The sequence below is a fragment of the Pseudorca crassidens genome, chromosome 2 (genome assembly GCF_039906515.1).
Source record: "Pseudorca crassidens isolate mPseCra1 chromosome 2, mPseCra1.hap1, whole genome shotgun sequence".
NCBI lineage: Eukaryota > Metazoa > Chordata > Mammalia > Artiodactyla > Delphinidae > Pseudorca > Pseudorca crassidens.
In genome coordinates this window covers 28,810,452-28,830,800 of record NC_090297.1, presented here as the reverse complement: position 1 = coordinate 28,830,800, position 20,349 = coordinate 28,810,452, and the positions used below count along the sequence as shown (strand labels likewise).

Here is a 20,349-nt window from a genome sequence, read left to right as displayed (position 1 = left end):
ATCCTTGGTGGATCCCAGGCCCTGGCAACTGATGGGGTTTAGAGTGGGTGTCTGTGAGTTTGGGGCTGAGTGAAAGTGCTCCATGTAGCCCTCCACGTATTAGACATCGCAGAGAAGGAGCAAGCAGGGCACTTGCAACATCACAGGGGTCTGAGAATGTCTTGCCCTCTTCAGTGAGGGGCTGGGAACTCTGTGACCTCCCTTGTTCCTCCCCTACGGCCCAGGGCAGTCCTCTCCCCACTCCACGGAAACAGGCTTGAATGAGCTGTTAGTTTCACCATGAGGCTGGGCTGGGGCTAGGAGACAGGACACTGGATGGAAATCAGATACACGTTCTCTTCCTGATCCCCCTAGGGGGAGAGCAGGAGCACGAGCATTTACAACCTCCTAGGTTTGGTGGGGCAGGATCCAAGATGAACCTGATGGAGAGGTGAAGGAAATCACTGGGAGATTTGACCAAAGCCCTGGAGGCTGTCTCCACTCCCACACAAGTAGGAAGTAGGAGGGGCCTCATGGTGGGGGCGGCTTGAGAGAACAGATATCAGATTCTGACTCCCACCCTACACCCAAGGCGCTGCAGCAAGAAGGGGTCTCTAACACAGACCACTCTGCTGGGAAGCTGTATCCTTCAGGGCCCACCCTCTGGGGTTGGGGGTGGGGAATGTCCTCAAGGACAAAGTTGACACCAGCTGCAAAAAGGCCTCCCTCCCTTCAGCTCTTGCAGAGAGGAAGTAACAGAGAGGGATTGGAGGGGGAGGAGCTCAGATCCAGGACTAAAGAGGTTCAATCTTTTGGGTTCTTGAGAAGGGGCGGCTAGAGTCCCTGCTAGGGATGGGAAGCTGTCCCTGCTGCATTCTTTTCCTGGGAGAAGGAGATGAGGGTGGGGAGGGGGTGCCTGGTGTTCTTAAATGTCCTGGCCCCAGGGGTGACGGAGAGGGATCGGGAGCTGGGAATGAGAGCCCTTGAAGAAGTCGCTAAGGAGCCAGGAGGAGACCCTCTAGGTTAGCCTGAGGTGGACTCCACCCCCACCCTCAATTCAGTACTGGTGACTTTCCAAGGAGGAGTCCCAAAGAGAAAGAGGAATTCCAAAAGGAGGAATCACAGGCAGAGAGAGGAAGAATCTCAGAGGTTATAAGATGGGCGGGGAGAGGCTCCGCCTTCAGTCTCTCCAGACCCACCCTGCCTGACAGTAGGCTGGGTGGGGTGGAGCGCTGGCTGTGACTGTGACTCAGGTTTCTGTGGGCAGCCAAGGGCAGCCGGCAGGGAGGAGCCCAGACCAACAGACAGGCCAGCCAACTGCAGCTTTCACCTCAGCTGTCCTTTCTCCTGGGAATGCAGGAGGTTCTTCTCTAGCTTTGCTGGCCTCCAAGGGCTAGCCCACCCCTGCTTCCTCATCCTCACCCCCAGCCGACCCTCGTCTTCCTTCCCAGAACCCTCAGCCAAGGCACTGACACAGGAGGGAGAGTCAAAGGTCACTGCCTCTAGGAAGGCCCCAGAATGTCTGTGCCACAGGGAGAAGAGTATAATAATGATTGATCCTGCATGGGAGGGACAGACTGGGGGAATCTTGGGTGCTGGCTTTCAGACTGAGCAGCCTGCTGCCCAACCCCCCCACTCCCCCAGCCAGGATAGCCAGGATGGCTCACGTCTGGGCAAGCTGGTTGTCATGGTGAAGGCTAGGGGCTAGAATGGAGCTGCCGCAGAGTCAGGCTCTCCTAAGTGAGGAGAGGGTGCTCAGGGACTCCCAGCCAAGCCCCCTCAGCATTGACCAGCCAGGGAGGGATGGCTGGGGCTGCAACCAAAGAGCTATAGCCAGGGACTGACTGTAGGACTTCCCCTTGGTGATGGGTGAGGGTGCGGCCAGCACATTCCCCTGGTATTTGTGGGGCCTGTTTGCTGGGCTGAGTTTTTAGAGAGTGGCTGGAAGAAAGGGAATGCACATTTACTTTGTGCCAAGTGCCTGCATACATATCTCACCAATCTTCACAACAACTGGGAGAGATCCAACAATTTGCCTAAAATGGCAAAGCTGGGATTGAAATCCAAGACTGACTGCTACAAACACCGGTGATCTTTCTTTTCTGGGAACCAGGCTGTGTACTTGTTCTAGGGGAGGGAGAGGGAGAAAGTGACCTGAACTTTATCAGCCTGGATATTTCATCAGGAGGCCACAGTGGTAGGATGCAGGTGCTGGCTGCGTTTGGGGTTTAGAGGCAGATGACAGTTTGAAGAGAAAGCCACTGATGAAATGCTTGGCACATAGTAGGTGGTCATTGAATATTTTTGTAAAGAAGCAGCCAGATCTGTGTATGAGCCATGGCCAGTTTTCTGGGACATCCTGGGAGGTTCTGGCTCTGAATTAAAGCAACAGCGCAAGAAGCTAGTTTGAAAGAGGGACTTTCCAAGACCATCCCCGGCGAGAGAGGAATTTGCGGACATCACTGAGTGGAGATGGGGGAGTGGAGGGGTTGGGGTGGTGGGGAGGAAAGGGAAGTTTGTGGATGATACAGGATTACAGCAAGCCGCGGACGCCACCCAGCGGCCATAACGCAGCCCATGGGGAAACCAGGCTCCAAGAGTCCGCTGTGCGCGGAGCACTCTGGGAGTTGTAGTCCTGCTACATTAAGGTGCTGCCAGTGGAGCTGTTGGGTGTTGTAGTCCGACGTTTCCTGGGCGGGAATTACCCTCGTTGGCCGGACCACGAGTCCCGTGGTGCCCCGCGGCAGGCCGCGCAGGCGCGGTGAGTCGGTGCCGGTCAATCCCGAATGCCGTGGGGCCGCTAACTGGGTCCAGCGGTGTTAGAAGGGGTCACCGAGTGGGTCTGTGTTGTGGTGGGGTAGGGCGGCCAGCACCATGTCGAGGCAGGCGAACCGTGGCACCGAGAGCAAGAAAATGGTAACCGGAGCGTGTGACTCGGCGGGCGGGGCGGAATGGAGGTGTTCTGGGGAAGGGGCCCGGCGCGGGGCGCGAGTCGCAACTGGGAAAGCTCCTTCTGCTAGCGCTGGGAGGGGGTGGTTCCGCTGGAAGGAAGGAGGAGGCTCCTTGGTGGGTCGAGAGCGGAGAATCGCTCCGGGGTGGTCCCGGGTGTGAGGCAGGTTGGAGGGCCCCTGGAGTAGCTCGGAGACCCCTCCCCCGAGTGCAGTTGGGTGCAAGACCAACAACGACGGCGGCAATAACAGTAACTCCCACTGTTGCTCTCTTACTGTGTGTTAGGTACTGGGCCTGGCATTTTACGTCCGTTATCATTTAATCCGCAAAATAACTCTCAGGTGGATAATGTTATCGCCATTTTAAAGCTCAAAGAGGTTGCATACTGGCCCAGATTTACAGCTAGGAAGAGTTAGGATCTGATGAACCCATGTCTCTCTGACCCCAAAGCTAATGCTTCAGACTACTAGACCATAATGTCTCTCACACTCAGCTACTGGTTTTGCCAGAAAGCAAGTGTAAGGGGTGAGCCAGAGTAGGGAGTAAGTGCTCTTCCTCTGGCGAATGGCGGGCAGGCTCCCTCCTTCTCCTGGGAATAGTGGGACACCATCTAGTCCTATGAAGTTTGGCTGCAGATGGGGGCTGGGCCTGGAAAGTAACGTGGTTGATGTTTTTATCCAAACTGAGGGGACTTCTTGACAGGTGTTCCTTTTCTTTGGCATATTCTTATTTCCTCCAGAATTGCCCGTTTGTCGTTGTTTTCCAGTTTACAGACTGAGTTATTGAAGGTTGCATGCAGGGCAGACCAGGGACCTTTTGTTGACACTCAGCTCTAGAAGGGATGACTAAACTTCCCTCACACCTTTGCATCTTATACCAGGAACAGCCACCAAAAATGGGCAGCAGGAGACCCTATTACTCCAGAGTAGTACTGTACTTTTTCTCTCAGATCCCTTTTGAGAAGTTGATGAGAGCTGTGGATCTTCTCGCAGAAATAGTAAATAGACAAACATATACAGAGACATTTACTTACATTTGGGGAGGATTTGTGGGCCTGCGAAGATACTCTGTGAATTCCTGTTTTGGAGGAAATACTGAGTTAAAAAGAAAAAGGAGAGAATATTTTGCTAGGCAACAATGTCATGTAGGGGAAAAAGCATGGATATCGGTTGGAATTCTCATTGGTCCTCAATTTCCTTATCTATGAAATGGGGACAATAATACCTCCCTAGGATTAAGTGAGGTAGTGTAAAATGCATGGGGCATGGTAAATGTTTGCTTTCCCCTCCTTTTCCTATGACATGAATGGATATGAGAAGTCTTCCTGTTTAGTTTTCATATCTAGCTCTATTTTGTACCCTTTTTTTAAAACCTGAAACCAATATTGAAACTTTTTTTTTTTAATTTTATTTAATTTTTATTTTTGGCTGCATTGGGTCTTCGTTGCTGTGTACTGGCTCTCTCTGGTTGTGTCGAGCAGGGGCTACTCTTCATTGTGGTGCACGGGCCTCTCATTGCAGTGGCCTCTCTTGCTGTGGAGCACGGGCTCTAAGAGCACGAGCTTCAGTAGTTGTAGCATGCGGGGTCAGTAGTTGTGGCACACGGGCTTAGTTGCTCCGCGGCATGTGGGATCTTCCCGGGCCAGGGCTCGAACCCGTGTCCCCTGCATTGGCAGGTGGATTCTTAACCACTGCGCCACCAGGGAAGCCCCAATATTGAAACTTTTAATACCATTTTAGCAGGAACCTTCAATCTCCACACACACCCCTCCCCCCCCAGCCCTCAGTATTCACTCAGTTTTGGTGAAGTGAGGGAATTAGGGAGGGGCAGCAGTGCATTCAGGCCTCAAAGCTTTTGCTACTGATGTAGTCTCTGCTTCGAACTTCTTTCCCCAGAGACTAGCTAGCTACTCCTCACCTCATTCAGTTACTCAGATATCTTCTTCTCAAAGAGGGCTTTCCTGACCACCTGACTAGTTCTCTATCCTCTTACTCTACTCTGTTTCTCTTCAAGCACTGTCTATTTCATTTAAAATATTTCATTGTAGATTCTATACTTACTTGTTTATTTTCAGTCTCCCCCATGAGAATGTAAACTCCATGAGGGCAGGGGTTGGTTTGTTCACTGCTCCAGTCCCAGCACCTAGAATGATGCTTGGCACTAGGCAATCTATATTGAATGAATGACGTGAAGGTTTGGTGCATCCTGTCATTCAATTCCTATTGGTACCCACTCGAGGCGTGTCACATGATCCTCTTTGTAGCCACCTGGTTCTGACATGCTCCCCTTTCCTCTCTGCCTTTGGAGTCTCCCCCTCTAGCAGCCCACTTCCCAATCAGCCCAACCTTCTGCTAAGTGCTGCGTTCCCAGGTAAGCCTTCCAAAACTTAAATTGTTAATATGCCCAAGTAATTAGATCTCTGCTTTTTGTCTGTGTAAACAGAAACAGCCCATTTGTCTAGCAAACTTTTCCTGAGTCCCAGCTCTGTGCAAAGCATTGTGGGAAATGCAGAGATGAAGTCCTAGTCCCTAACCTTGAGAAGCACATACTCTATGAGAGAGGTGGAAAAATACACAACACAGAAGTATGGTACTGCCTGGGCTTGAGTCCTGGCTTCACTGCTTACTTACGTGGCCTTGACCAAGTGTCTTCATTGTTTTGTTTTTTTTGCGGTACGCGGGCCTCTCACTGTTGTGGCCTCTCCCATTGTGGAGCACAGGCTCTGGACGCGCAGGCTCAGTGGCCATGGCTCACGGGCCCAGCTGCTCCGCGGCATGTGGGATCCTCCCGGACCGGGGCACGAACCCGTGTCCCCTGCCTCGGCAGGCGGACTCTCAACCACTGTGCCACCAGTGAAGCCCTCTTCATTGTTTTAAGCATCAGTTTCACCATCTTTATTTATTTATTTTCGGCCACACCAAGCAGCTTGCGGGATCTCAGTTCCCTGACCAGGGATTGAACCTGGGCCATGGCAGTGAAAGCCTGGAATCCCAACTGTTAGGCCACTAGGAAACGCCCACTAAAAAGGTAATAATAGTATAATAAGGTTGTTCTGAGGATGAACTGAGGTATCGCATGTAAAGCTACCAGTGTGATAGAGCACCTGAGAACACAGTTGACACTCAGTAAATGTCAGCTAGCAAGCCTTTTCTCTTTTCTGCCGTGCTTGTCGGATCCTGGTTCTCCAACCAGGGGCCGAACCTGTGCCCCCTGCAGTGCAAGCACAGAGTCCTAACCACTGGACCGCCAGGGAATTCGCAGCATCCTTTTTGTTTTAATTGAAGTATAGTTTATCTACAACACTATGTTAGTTCCATGTGCACAACATAGTGACTCGATATTACTGTACACTGCAAAATGGTCACCATACAAGCGTCCTTATTAGTAAAGATATTAACCTTTGTGTGTTTAGGCCTGCCCTTCTTTTGTGTTGTGGCTCTAATCTCCAGAGCTCAGGTGAGTTACTACTTGAGTAGCAGCATTCAGAATCTCCATGACAGGAGGCTGGAGAGTGACAAAAGAGGGATGGACTGAGTCCTGTTACTGACCTTCCTTCCCCAGCTGCTGGGGAGCAGTCACACTGGATTATTTGTGTTGACAAAAATAGTAAGTATGACTGTTAATAAGTATCTTGGAGCATTAGCTCAAAAGATCAGCCCCTTAAGGAGTTTTGATGTTTTGTTTGGGGCGCTGACTGCAAGCTGCCTGAAAACCGTGCGGTAGCTTACCTGAGTGTAGGGCTTGGCTTACCTACTCTGCTCAGGTTGTGCTTGAAGCACTTGGCTTTGCTAGTGTGAAACCACTCTTGTGGTTTCTTGGTCTGCAAAGCATCCTTAAGTCCAGGATCTCATTAGACCCTCCTTCCAACCCTGTGATTGGTATGACATATTTCACTGTTACTGTTTTTGTTGGAGAAGATTGAAGTTTAGCAAAGTGAAGTGACTTAGGTAAAGTCTCACAACTAGTGACAAGTCCATACTCAGAACCAGGTCTTCTGACTATAAACCGAGCATCCTTCTATATGCCTTACTAATTGTTTTAAAGTTCTTTATAGCGATTCAGAATCTCCCTCTTTGAACCTAGTTCAGGGTGCTTTGTGGCACCACACCACAGAGAACCAGTTTAAGGCCAAAAATAACAATATCTACTTTTATTTATTTTTTTGGCGAGCAGTATGTGGGATCGAACCCGTGCCCCCTGCCTTGGAAGCGCGGAGTCTTAACCACTCCAGGGAAGTCAGGGAAGTCCCACAGTATCTATTTCTTGAGTAGGTGCTGTGCAGCAGGTACTCCACACATATTATCTCATTGATAACCCTGAAGGGCAGATAATACTATCGCCGTTGTGCAGATGGGAAAAGCTGATGTTCAGGGAGATTAAGCAGTGGCTTAGGATGACATACCTTTTTTTTTTTGGACATAATAACTTACAGGACGGTGCTCAACTCTAAGAAGACTGAGTCTCAGTTACTTAACCTATCTCCTGTAAAATGGGGATAAATAATGTTTGTTTTGCTAACCTCTCATGGTTGTTATAAAGCTCAATAAGTATCTGTGAAGACACTCTGAAAGTTTTATAAATGTAAGTGATCATTATTATTAAACATAATTAAAGCAGTCTGAAAGTAGAAGTTTTGCAGAAGAGATTCATGTTTCTGTTGGAAGAATGTGCTTATGTTCAGTGAAGAAATGGGACTGATTGAATTGGTTGACCTTTAAGGTCCCATGGAACCTTAAGTTATAAGGGTCTTCAGACTCTGCAACCACTTGTTAGTTTTCTGACTTCCTCTTCTGTTCTTTCTTGTGTTTACTGCTATCTAATCACACTGGTCTCCTAGCTGTTTCTCACTCATGTCAGACATACTCCCACCTCAGGGCCTTACACTTACTGCCTCAAATTTTTTCACCCAGATACCCTTACTACCTTCAGTTCTTTGCACAAATATCATCTTAATGAGGCCTTCTCTGACTACCCTATCTAAAACTGAACCCCCCCACACACATACATACAGGTAAACATAAATCTCCTTTTGTGCTTATTTTCCTCCATAGCACTTTTCACCATCTGGCAAACCATTTATTTTATTTATTCAGTTTATTACCTCTTTCCCTCCTGTTAGGTAGTTCCTGGTACATAGTAAACTTTGAATGAATGATTTTTTCTATACCACAGCTCATTCCTATTTTTAAAGTCTGAAGACCTTTAAGTTGTGTATTTATGTCATGCACTATTCCAAATATGCTTGGTTCATAACTGAAGATGGAGATAAGACTTACAAATTAAGAGAGGGTGTGGAGAACCTGCATCAGGGACCCTATTCCCAGATCCCAGGCATATTGATTCTGTGACCACCGACAGATCTGTTTAGGACCTTGATTTTTCTTATTGGTAACCTGGGGGCTGCTGCTGTATAAAATGCTTGGTAACATCGTGATATGCATGTTACTCGGCATCATGGTGGGCTGAGGCTCTTGGAGTCTCCGTCCAAGGACTCATTAATAATGGAAGAAAAGATCTCCTGATTTAATGCCGTGGTGCCAACTCTGTGGACTGGTTACTGCTGGATTGTCTCCATCCATTCATGCCTAAGCCATTCTAGTGCCAAACCCTTAACTTTACTAAAAATTATTCTCCTCCTTCATAGCTTCCCTTTAATTGCCATATTTGGTATATGGTCTCTTGGAGACATCCTGATCTGTTTTAGTTGAATTCAAAGAGCTTACTTATTCTGAAACTGATTCTCTTTGACTTCCTGGTACAGTACCTTTTATTTGTTTGTTTTTTAGGGAAGGTTATTAATATTGCAGTTGTGGGGAACAGTGGACAGAATGAACTTTGGCTTAGAAACTCCTGGTTTTCATCCCCCCAAGTTACTTTTGTCAATAGTTAGCTGTTTCTTGGGGACTTCCCTGGTGGTCTGAATCCGCCTTCCCAGTGGTTAAGAATCCGCCTTCCAATGCAGGGGACGTGGGTTCAATCCCTGGTTGGGGAACTACGATCCTACATGCTGTGGGACAGCTAAGCCCACATGCTGCAACTACTGAGCCTGAGCGCCACAAGTAGAGAGAAGCCTGTCTGCCGCAATGAAACATCCCACGTGACGCAGCCAAAAATAAATAAATAAATATTTAAAAAATAAAAATAATAATTATCTGTCCTTGGTCAAATTACTGAACCATTCTGAGGCTGAGTTTCCTCATCTCTAAAATGAGATTAGTTTCTGCTCTTTCTGCTTTACAGAGTTATTGTGGGGTGAAAAATGAGATAATGAAAAATAGAATGTATGTAAGCAAAAGGCATTCACATTATTATTCTTTTTTAAAAAATTTTATTTATTTTTGGCTGCGTTGGGTCTTCATTGCTGCACGCGGGCTTTCTCTAGTTGTGGCGAGCGGGGGCTACTCTTCATTGTGGCGCATGGGCTTCTCATTGCAGTGGCTTCTCTTGTTGTGGAGCACAGGCTCTAGGTGCACAGGCTTCAGTAGTTGTGGCACGTGGGTTCAGTAGTTGTGGCTTGTGGGCTCTAGAGCACAGGCTCAGTAGTTACGGTGTATGGGCTTAGTTGCTCCGCGGCATGTGGGATCTTCCCCAGACCAGGCTCAAACCTGTGACCCCTGCATTGGCAAGCGGATTCTTAACCACTGTGCCACCAGGGAAGTCCCTTACATTATTATTCTTGCAGTGACCTCCTCACCAGGCCATGGGGATGAGGTGAGGAGCATTGGGCCGTGAGAGCCTGAGCCTTAATGTTAGTTGTACTTTCTTCCCCCGAAGACTTGCAGACGGAGAGGTGCTCTGCTCCAAGTCTGACAAGCCTCCATTCAGAAAGGACTGGTTGGGGCTTCCCTGGTGGCGCAGTGGTTGAGAGTCCGCCTGCCGATGCAGGGGACACGGGTTCGTGCCCCGGTCCGGGAAGATCCCACACGCCACGGAGCGGCTGAGCCTGTGAGCCATGGCCACTGAGCCTGCGCTTCCGGAGCCTGTGCTCCACAACGGGAGAGGCCACAACAGTGAGAGGCCCGCGTACCAGTACCACAAAAAAAAAAAAAAAGAAAGAAAGGACTGGTTGGGTAGCCATCTTGATTTTTCAGCCATGTTTCTGTATGAGTACATTGATCCAAATGTGCTGCTAACACGTTTCTCACTTTAACTCCGATAATACCTTTCCCCCAACCTGCTGCTTTTATTCTGTAGTCTTGGTATTTGCTGTTCCTTTCACCTTCCACATCTCTCTGTTTTTTGGTAAGTAGGTGACAGGATTCTTTATCTGGGAGTTTCTGTGCTTTCAACTGTGGTTGTAATAGAAACCAGTCCAGGTCAGTATTGTGTTCCAGGTACACAAAAGATTGTGTTCCTTTCAGAGTTATCCCTTTCCTGCAAACACTTTAGCTATGTGTCAAGAGAAACATTATTTTTTCCCATGTTGGTGACTGAGAGGGTTATCATTAGTGCAGTGGACTTCATCTGGTGCTTCCTTCCTTCCCCCTGGGACCTCTGCTGCTCCTGGATGGGGCCTTGGGAGTGCAGTTAGGCTTGGCAGCTGTGGTGGGACCCTGGGTCAGCAGAAGTCCACCTTGGTGTGTTGGAAGGGTGACTGCTCAGTGCGTGAGGTGCCTTTCACAGCCTGTTTTTTAGTGGGTCTAGTTTCAGCCCTGACACGTTGACCCTAGGGAGCTAAATTCTTTGGCTACTCCACAGGGGGTGATGGTCTTTCCCACCAGACACGAGTAACCTTCCTTTGAATTCTGACAGTTGCATTGAGGCCCATCCAGACTCTCACCAAACTTGCTTTTCTGTGTGGCTTGGTCCTGACTGCCTTTTGAATCTCTTTTAGAGCTCTGAGCTCTTCACCCTGACCTATGGGGCTCTAGTCACCCAGCTGTGCAAGGACTATGAAAATGATGAAGATGTGAATAAACAGCTGGACAAAATGTGAGTGAGCTCCTCTGTGGGAGAGTCAGTAACGGGACTCCTGAGTGCACCAAATCTACGTGGTCCCTTAGGGCCCAGAACAGGGTTCACTCTCGTTACCAACACTTTGGGTACAGTTTCCACTGCTTATTTATTGGGGTGTTTTGGGATTGTCCTAGTTTTCCCTTTACCACCAACAGCCTTATGTTCAGACATAAGACATTCAGACCGCATAATATAGTCTGTTCTCTCATTTCTTTCCCAGGGGCTATAACATTGGAGTCCGACTGATTGAAGATTTCTTGGCACGGTCAAATGTCGGGAGGTGCCATGACTTCCGGGAAACTGCAGATGTCATTGCCAAGGTCATTATCCTGGGCCACCTGGCCGTACCGAAGGATTGTCATTGGAAGGCACTGCTTACCACTCGCTCCCTTAGAAAGGCCCTTATTATTCCAGAAGAATAGCTAGGCAGCTGTTTGGACCAAAGAAGCCTTCCTGGTGGTTTAGGAATAACACAGATTATGAGAAAGGGAAGAATGGTTGGGATCATCCTTGTGGATTAAAGACCCACTAAAATCAAAGCCAGATCTTTTCAACTGTGCAGATATAGCAGAGTAGCATGGGGGTTAAGAATATAGACAGACCTGGCCGTGAGGCATGTGGGATCTTAGCTCCCCGACCAGGGATCAAACCTGTACCCCCTTCGTTGGAAGGTGAAGTCTTAACCACTGGACTGCCAGGGAAGTATGGTCCACATCCAAAAAAAAAAAAAAATCTTAGGGGAAAAAAAATAAAGAATACAGACAAACCTGGCTTCAAATTCTGGCTCCAATACTTAGTAGTTCTTAGGTAAGTTATTTTTAACTTCTTTAATTACCAGTTACCTCGTCTTTAAAATGAAGAAAATAAGAGCTACGTCATAGGGCTTCTGTAAGGAGTAAATGAAAAAATGAACATGAGCGTTCAGGTAAAATGAATGCCCTTACTGCAGCATGTATATAGAAAGTGTTTGCTATTAATAATATTAGTGTTACATATTATAGGGTTAATAATAAATGATACAACACCTATAGCTTTGTGGTGTTAGAAGAAGGGTTCAGATAGCAGAGAGAGAGGACAGGAAAGTGTGTTGGGACCACTCTGTGGTTAGATGCTGGTTCAGGGCAGCCACCCCTGTCAGAAGATCAGTGCTCCTTTCCACTAAGAAGTGCAGGTAATCAGCAAGTTGTCACCTAATTGTATGATGCCTTGAAGGAGAAGGGTGTGGAATTGTGCACAGTTGCTTTTCCTTTTTGCCTTGAATACCTGAAGCTTCAGTGTCTTGCAGAAGCCACAATTTTTTTCCTGAACCATTTAGTTCCCCTTGCTGGTCCCATCACATCACCTTCCCTGTCGCACAGCCCCTACTACTCTTCCTCATAGTGCCATTGTGTGTTTTTTGACAGGTGGCGTTCAAGATGTACTTGGGCATCACTCCAAGCATCACCAATTGGAGCCCAGCTGGTGACGAATTCTCCCTCATTTTGGAAAATAATCCCTTGGTGGACTTTGTGGAACTTCCTGATAACCACTCGTCCCTTATTTATTCCAATCTCTTGTGTGGGGTGTTGCGAGGAGCCTTGGAGATGGTGAGTGCAGCTCTTTACCTTCTGAGACACCTGAAATGTAGTAAGGTCTTAATAAATGTTTGAACGAATGAATGGGAGAGTGAAAAGAAGGGCTTTTAGCTCACCCCAGTGCTTCGCTGCCTGAGGTGGTGATGCTGCCAAGTGTAGGATCCAAGTTGGAAATCTCCACATGGTGTTGATGCTCCCTGCTAGGCTGGGAGGTGGTGCGCTCAGCCCTCAGAGCCCAGGAACATCTGTTCCCAGATTGGCTTATTTGGTGACAGTTTGATTTGCGAGTGTTCTTTGCTAAGTCTCCCTTATTGGGTGGGGACCACTGCCTTCTGCACAGGAACTGGCAATCTTGTCCATGTGGAAACCAGCCTCCTTGTTTAGGCTACTGTGGATGAGTCAGTTATAGCCCCATCCCTGGTGGTTTCCCAGAGGCTGTGGCTAGGCAGCCGCCCCTTCATTTTTGCACTGTCCCTCAGGTCCAGATGGCTGTGGAGGCCAAATTTGTCCAGGACACCCTGAAAGGAGACGGTGTGACAGAAATCCGGATGAGGTTCATCAGGCGGATTGAGGACAACCTCCCAGCTGGAGAGGAATGACCGTCCCCAGGACTTCAGCGTAGCTGGCAGGAGCCTTGTTGGAGTCAGGAAGCCTCAGTGCTCCCTCTGCCCTCTAGAATTAACTCAGTGACTGTTTAACACGGATGTTATATATTCTTCTAACTTTGTTTCCCTTCTCCATGTTAATAAAGAACAGACTGTGATATAGTCCATTTACCCTACAAGTGTGCACATTCAGGAGGGAAATTCTTTGCTCCCTTTCCCTTCAGAGGGGCTGGATGTAGTCATCCTTGGTTGGACTGGAAAGAGCTCAAACCAGTTTACATTCCTGTTTGAATTTTCCAAAGTAGGACCACTTTGACCCCATTAAGAGGCAAGCCTAGCACATTTGTCCCTGGGTCTTCAGAAAGTCATTGGTGAATGGCTGTAGGGAATCCAGGATTCACTGGGACAGGGGAGGAGAAGCTGGGAGGGGTGGGTCGGATTTGCTAGCTGTAGTGTGACACACTGTAGTGCTTGCCAGGAAAGGGGAACCAGTCATGCCAGAAACGTTGACTTCTGGGAGGCCACCCAGGCCTCTCTTTCCTTCCTGCTGTTTGGAGGCAAGATCTCCTCTTTTTACAGAGGGTCCATCTCTTTTTCTTACAAGTTCTTCAATAAAGACACATTCTTGAGTGAAATCCCAGTCATGTCATGTTTTTTCTCTGCTCAGCCCTGGGAATTTTGTTACAGTGGGGTGAGGAGACCTGCTAAAAGTTCCTGTGCCCTATCTTGACTTCATCTGGTCTAGGAATGGCTTCTTCCCATGGACCAGAGAGTCTGGGAAACCTGGGAGCAAATGAGGCCCCTTCAGAGTCATTTTTGAGTCTACTGTCTGTAGCAAAATCTAGAAGCAGACCATTATCCCAGACGTGCCTAAAATGGACTATCCTGGGCCCTTGGCCACCAAGTTGGAGGATTTGGCTAGAAAGACCATGTAAACCTTGGTATTGGGGTGCCATTTATTGAGTGCTTACCATGTGTCATCACTGTACCGAGCACTTTGTACGTATCATCTAATTCACAATAATTCCATTTTTAGGAGGAGGGCCCAAGTTGCCCAAGGTCATACAGCTAGTAAGTGGAAAAGCTAGGGTTCAAAGCCCCAGCCAGACTCCAAAGCCCGTGTTCTTAACCGCGATGCCTGGCTCACACGGTGGGAGGGTGGGGGAGCAGGCCTGCGGCCCCCTCTCAGTGTCACAGAGCTTAGGATGGCTTTTGAAGGGAGCGATCAGAGGTCGTCAGGCCATATTTGGTAGCACTGTTCTTGGGGATGGCCTAGGGCCTTGAGGTCTCAGGCTGTTGGGGTGAAACAGAGCCCCAGGCATGCCCTGAGGTTAGTAGGCAGGCCTGAGATGAGGGGAGCATTGTGCTTGAAGTGTGTCTTGGTCATAAAGGTTAGGACAAGGGTCCTGGGGCACCAGAGCACACGGCCTGCCTCCTCCAGCTGGGTTAAGCCGCTGAGGAGAGGAAAGATCACTTTTGTGTCCCCGAGTATAGGGATCCCATCCTTCTCTGAGCCTCTTTACCTCCCCCTCCAAGTACAATTGGGGGCCCCAGGGCATGCACCCCATTTTGGTCAACTGTATCCTCAGCGCCCATCAATGCTGGATCCAGTCACACCAGAGTTTGAGTGAATGAAGGAGAGATTAAGGGAATGAAGGCTGGGCCCCAGATGTGGAAAACGTTTGAGTGGTGCCTGGACCCTGCCAAGAAAAGTGAGCTGCACCACCCTTTCCTTCTCTAGGGGGGCCCTTGCCCTTCCTCTCCTCCCAGACCACAACCAACTTCCCAGCAGCTGTTTGTATGGCGTGAGGTTTTGGATATTTCCTTTCCCAGAATTTAACTTGGGCAACGTTACAGGGTCGGCAAGCTGTGGAAACAAAGCCCCCTTGGTGAGTTCTCGCGGTTACAACCCCACAATTGTGTGATGTGCACCCAGGGGCTAAGGGAAGGGAAAGGGCTGAGGGCTGTGAGCTATTGGGAACATCACCGCATCCTCTCCCCAGATAAGCCAAACATACAAGGCCCAGCTACCCAACAGCTGGTCCCCCACCCCTGAAGTTAATTAGCTGTAGATTACGTATCCCTTTGCTTTACTATGACTGAGGCTGGGACACCACACCCCGCAACCCCCAGGCTAGGCCATTCCCCATTCATGATGTACTGGCACAGCCAGCAGGATGGGGCAGGTTTGCCTGGTTGTATGGGAGGACCTGATTAGCCGGGGGGGGCGGGGGGGGGCGGGGGTTTCCCAAAGAGCCTGGGTGGCTGGAGTAGTCCATGCTGGTGGCCTTTGGACTTGGCGCTGCTTGGGCAGAGCAATAAGGAAAGACCTTGCTCTGCAGCCTTTGGCCACCAGGGGCCTCCAGACCCCCACTGTACTGTCCCAGAGAGTTACTATTGGATCCCTGGTTTTCAGCGTTTGCCAGAAGATGCACCTGATGGAGTAAATCTCGGAGGCTGGTCAGAGCCTGAAAGTGCCCCTTTTCTTTAGTCACAACCATGGGACCTGAGAACAAAGCTCACATGGCTGCCTGGCTAAGGGCCTGCCTACTGAACCCAGGGCGCGGGAAAGAACACGTTGGCTAAGAAATCACTGGCTTCCATTCACACCCCAAACTCTCATGCTGGCCTCCTGAGTTGGACGAGCTAGCTCTGAGGCCTCGCCTAACCAACCCCCACTTACTTCCTGAGTCGAGACCAGAGCACCAGCCCTGTTCCCCTGATGTGAGAGAGTCCTGTTCCTGCCCCGGACTCGCACCAGTGACATTTCCATATTCAGGTTACACCTTTCTCTGGTGGATTGGCTGCCCCTACGTCTGTACTGGGCATCCAGGTCTGAGAAGGAGGTGGCAAGAGAGGCCCGGGAGCAGAAATTGTGCTAAGTAAAGTTAAAACAGTCTCCTAACAAGCAGTTCATTGTGAATGGCTGGGGGTGGTGGGTGCAGGAAAAGCATCCTCCCGTTCTCCCTCCCGGAGCTTAAGTGCTACCATGTGCTGTTCCCTGGAAGCCAGAGGGCCGGTGGGAGGGGAGGGGAGGGTGGCGGCAGGCGAGGAGCCTCGCTGTTAACCAATCCCCAGCCTTTGATGTAGGGCCAGGCCTGACCCCAGGACGGCCGCTGGCCACTGCCAGGGGAGCTGTGGGATGCAGCGCATTCCTGGGGGCAATTTACGCTTCTGGCGGCAGGAGAGGAAAGTTTCTACTGTGGGGAAGGGGGTGGGGGGAGGGTGCTGCAGTAGAGTTGAGGGCTTGGGTGTAGTACGAATAATGGAGGGAGCCGAGGCACAGGGCAGCACCCTCCTAACTCAGTCTGGCTCACCTAACCTGCTTGGCTAGAGGCAGGAAGCATTCTCTGGTGGACCCAGAGCTGGTAAGGGGCAGCACCCTCACCCACCCACCCTCCGGGCTCTGGGGGCCTGGACTGTCAGCCATGAGGGCATCAAGGACTGAGCCAGGCTAGAGGAGGGCTGGGAAGATGGTGTGATGAGCGTGACGGCATGTGTGAGTGAGTGCGGACAAATGTTATTCATAGCAACAGCTAATCTTTATTGCAGAGTGACTATTTTCCAGTGCGAGTCTAAGCACTTCACCTGGATTTCTCGTTTAGCACTCACAACAACCCTATCACTGTTCCTATTTTGCAGATAAGAAAACTGAGATACGCAGCTAATGCATAGTATCAATAGACTTAGGACTTGAACCAAAATAGTCCAGTATTGGACACCAAGCTCTTATCCAGTACATTCTGTATTGCATATGTATGTGTGTGTATTTCAGTGGGTGACTGTTTCCTTGTATTCCTTGGGGAGTGTGTCTGTATGTGAATTCTTTCAGTTAATGGAAATGTAGCCCTGAGCTGGGGGCTGGGGACATGGAGATGCTTCTATCTATGGGGAAGCAGCTGAAGCCATGTGTGGTGGTGGGGAGGAGAGGAGAGGTTGAAAGTAAGAGTCAAGGGCAAGTCCCAGCTCTGCACATAACTTATTAGTTACGTGACTCTGGACAAAGAATTTGAACTCTGAGCCTCAGTTTTTTCATCTGGAAAATGGGGATAATAATGCCTACTTTGCTGACTGTTTTGAGGATAAAACAAAATGAAGCATGTATATTTCCTGTCATAGGCTGAGTGTTCCCTAACTGGCAGTTACGATGAACTGGCAATTACGATGAACATTAGGGGAATTGTCTTGCAAAATTGCTGTGCGTGGATATGTCAGTGTCTGAGTGTGTGCAGATGGAAATTTTGCGAAATCAGGGTCGTGCCTCTATTGTTCATTGCTATATCCCCAAGCGTCTAGCACTACTTTCAGCATAAAGCAGGTGCTCAATAAATTTTTATTCACTATTGGCTGAGTGTAAGAATGGAGTGAGGAGCGCCCATAGAGAGAGGGTTGAGTGAGCAGTGTGGGCTTCCACTGGGACCAGCTACATATATTTTTTTTAATATGTATTTATTTATTTATTTGGTTGCACCAGATCTTAGTTGCGAAAGGCGGGCTCCTTAGTTGTGGCTCCAGGGCTCCTTAGTTGTGGCATACGAACTCTTAGTTGCGGCATGCACGTGGGATCTAGTTCCCTGACCAGGGATCGAACCTAGGCCCCCTGGATTGGGAGCATGGAGTCTTATTCACTGTGCCACCAGGGAATTCCCCCAGCTACATATTTTATCGGGCTCAGTGCAAAATGAAAATGCAGAGCCCCTGATTCGAAAATTATTATGAATTTCAAGCTGACCCACGAGAGCATAAAACTAAGCCCTTCCGAGCTACAGGCCCATGAAGCCAGCCCCGGCCTCCCCTTGCCTTTGAGCATCACCAGCCCCCAGCCCTCCCCCAGCCCAGCTGTTCGGGAGGGAGTCTAAGCAGGCTCCACCTAGGCCTGCCGTGCTTCCCAGGCTGTCTGAGGGAAGGTGAGGAAGGGGAAGGATTGCTCAGTGTGAGCAGGCCAGGGAGGGACTCAGTGACCTGCAGACCTTTCCTCCAAGAAGCCCCTCCTGAGCCAGGCCAGGCCTGAAAGCAGTCCTCTGCCCTCCATCCCTCTAGGAGCTCACCCCCAACCCCAGCCCGCAAACCACCAAGCAGGCCACTGGGTGGTCTGGGAACATGTGGTCACACTTAGACATTGATTGAAGCAAAATTGTTATAAGATTAGAATATTTAAGGTAACTTTAATTTCCACAGCATTACTGGGATTTTTGAGGATGGGGCTGAGAGATCCTCTGGGGTAGAAGTGAGGAGAACGGTGGGGCCTGCGGGAGGAGTCTTCATTTCCCTAGTTCTGTAAGAGAGGCCTGTGGCAACTGAAAAGAAAGAAGGAGGGCTAGACGGAGGGAAGGACTTTCCAGGAATTATAGAACCAAGAGTCTATAGTCCCCAAGCAGATATGGAAAGTCAGGGGTGGGCATGGGGGTGTGCAGAATCATCAAGGCCCTGGTGGAGCAGCAGTTCACCAACACCACGCCCCCTCCCCAGACTATTTGCACTCCCTAGGCACACATCTGTGCAAACATCCCTCTCTCCCATCAGCTTGCCAGACAGATGGAAGAGGTGGCAAGAGGAAGGTTCCAGCCAGGACCTCCCCAGTCTCCAGCCTAGGGTGGTTGGAGCCCAGAGTTTTCTCATTGACAGATCAAGAGAGAAATTTAGAAGGAATGGGAGAATCATGGTAACAGTAATAATAATTGCTAACATTTACTGAGTCCTTACTATGTGCCAGACTTGTATTAAACCCTTTATAGTCACTGTTTCTAAGAGGCTCTATAGCATGGTGGGAAAGGGGAAGACTGGGGAGCCAGCCTGCTTGGAGTCGATTCCCAGCTCATCCACTTCCTAGCTGTGTGACCGTGGGTGAGTCAGTTAACCCATCTGTGCCTCAGTTTTCCCATCTACAAAGTGGGGACAATTCTCATACCAATCTCAAAGGGTTGGTGTGAGGATTAAATGAACTAATCCATGAGAAGTGCTCACGATAGTGCCTGGCGTGGAGTAAGAGCCCTGCAAGGGTTAGCTGTTGCCATTAGGGACTATCATTATCTCCCTTTTAAAGAGGAAGAATTCGAGGTCTGGAGAAATGAGGTCACTTGCCCACAGTCACAGAGAGGCAGAACTGCGATCCAAACCCAGGTCGACTTGACTCCTCAGCCTGTGCTCTGAACCACCAGGCAGGTGCCAGCATCGCCTCTGCCAGGGGCTGTGCTAAGCAGCTTACATGCCTCGTCTGGTTCAGTTTAACCAGCCACCCCATTTCATACCCCTGCTCAGGCCTTGAATCCTCTCCGGCCAGCTTCTGATTCTTGTGGCTGAGGAAAATAAAGCCCAGAGAGGGGCAGCAACTTGTCCAAGGCCACACAGCAGGCAACCACAGACAGGGCCGACCCACTGATATCTAGGCACTACCAGAGACAGACCAAGGATGGAAGCCCTGGCAGGTGGGATGGGGAACCGGGCTGGGAGTCTGGCCTGGCTTAGCCTAAAGGTGAGCTTTGGCTGGAAAGCCTGCAACTTCTGGCACCCAGACACTCATTTCCTGTCTTGAGGTTTGCTGTGCAAAGAGCTGGTAGAAGAGGAGGCAGCTGTGGCAGGGTCGTGGCAAGACTGTTTCAGCCTCTGTTGGGGGATGGGTAGCTGAGGCTCACCTTGGGGGTCCAGTGAACACCAGGGGCCACAGGACAACAGGACAGGGCCAGACTTGGCCTCCTAGGGCCGGTTGAAAGGAGGAGCTGGAGCCCTCCCTCCCTGCAGGGCATTCAGCAGGGGGAGAAGAGAGGGGCTGGGGATGTGTGTGCCACATAGAACCAGGCAGGGGGGCCTCAGGAAAGTTTAAAGGGTGAGTCAGGAGAATCAGGGGTGGGATCACGTCGGGGACTGAGTATGTGTTGCAGCAACTGTGTGCGCGGAGCCCATGGGAGCCCCTTCCTGGGCACAGTGCACCCCCTCACTTGCCTGCTTGCTTCACCAGCGCCCGCTTCACTGAGCTCCCCCCCAAGAACAGCTCACACTCAGAGCTAAGAGCTCGACGTGGATTAATGGATTTAATCCTCACAACGGGCCTATGAGCGCTTTTCAGATGAGCAAACCGAGGCTCCAGAGGTTAGGTAATTGCTCAAGACACACAGCTGGTGAGTGGTGGCTCTTGGACTTGAACCCAGGCAGCCTAACTCCAGAGTCCCTGCTGCTTTGCTCCCACCCTCTCCCTGAACGCTCACCCCCATCTGATCCCCATCAAGGGCCTGGTTTTCACACCAGCTCTGGGGGAGGACCACAGCTCTCCACCCCAGCCAGTGTCCTCT

At 49.9% G+C, this 20,349-nt stretch overlaps 1 protein-coding gene across 1 annotated transcript; it reads left to right on the top strand.

Moving 5' to 3' along the window:
- The first annotated feature begins 2,715 nt into the window (after positions 1–2,715).
- Positions 2,716–13,703, top strand: TRAPPC3 (trafficking protein particle complex subunit 3). Its single transcript, XM_067725499.1, has 5 exons — positions 2,716–2,895; positions 10,763–10,860; positions 11,105–11,204; positions 12,288–12,470; positions 12,938–13,703. The coding sequence occupies exons 1-5, from the start codon at positions 2,854–2,856 to the stop codon at positions 13,055–13,057; spliced, it is 543 nt and encodes a 180-aa protein (XP_067581600.1). The 5' UTR covers positions 2,716–2,853; the 3' UTR covers positions 13,058–13,703.
- Positions 13,704–20,349: the final 6,646 nt, after the last annotated feature.

Coding starts and splice junctions, on each gene's coding strand:
- TRAPPC3 (XM_067725499.1), top strand. CDS start 2,854: ATGTCGAGGCAGGCGAACCGTGGCACCGAGAGCAAGAAAATG. Junction 2,896..10,762: donor GCACCGAGAGCAAGAAAATG/GTAACCGGAGCG, acceptor AATCTCTTTTAG/AGCTCTGAGCTCTTCACCCT. Junction 11,205..12,287: donor CTGCAGATGTCATTGCCAAG/GTCATTATCCTG, acceptor GTTTTTTGACAG/GTGGCGTTCAAGATGTACTT.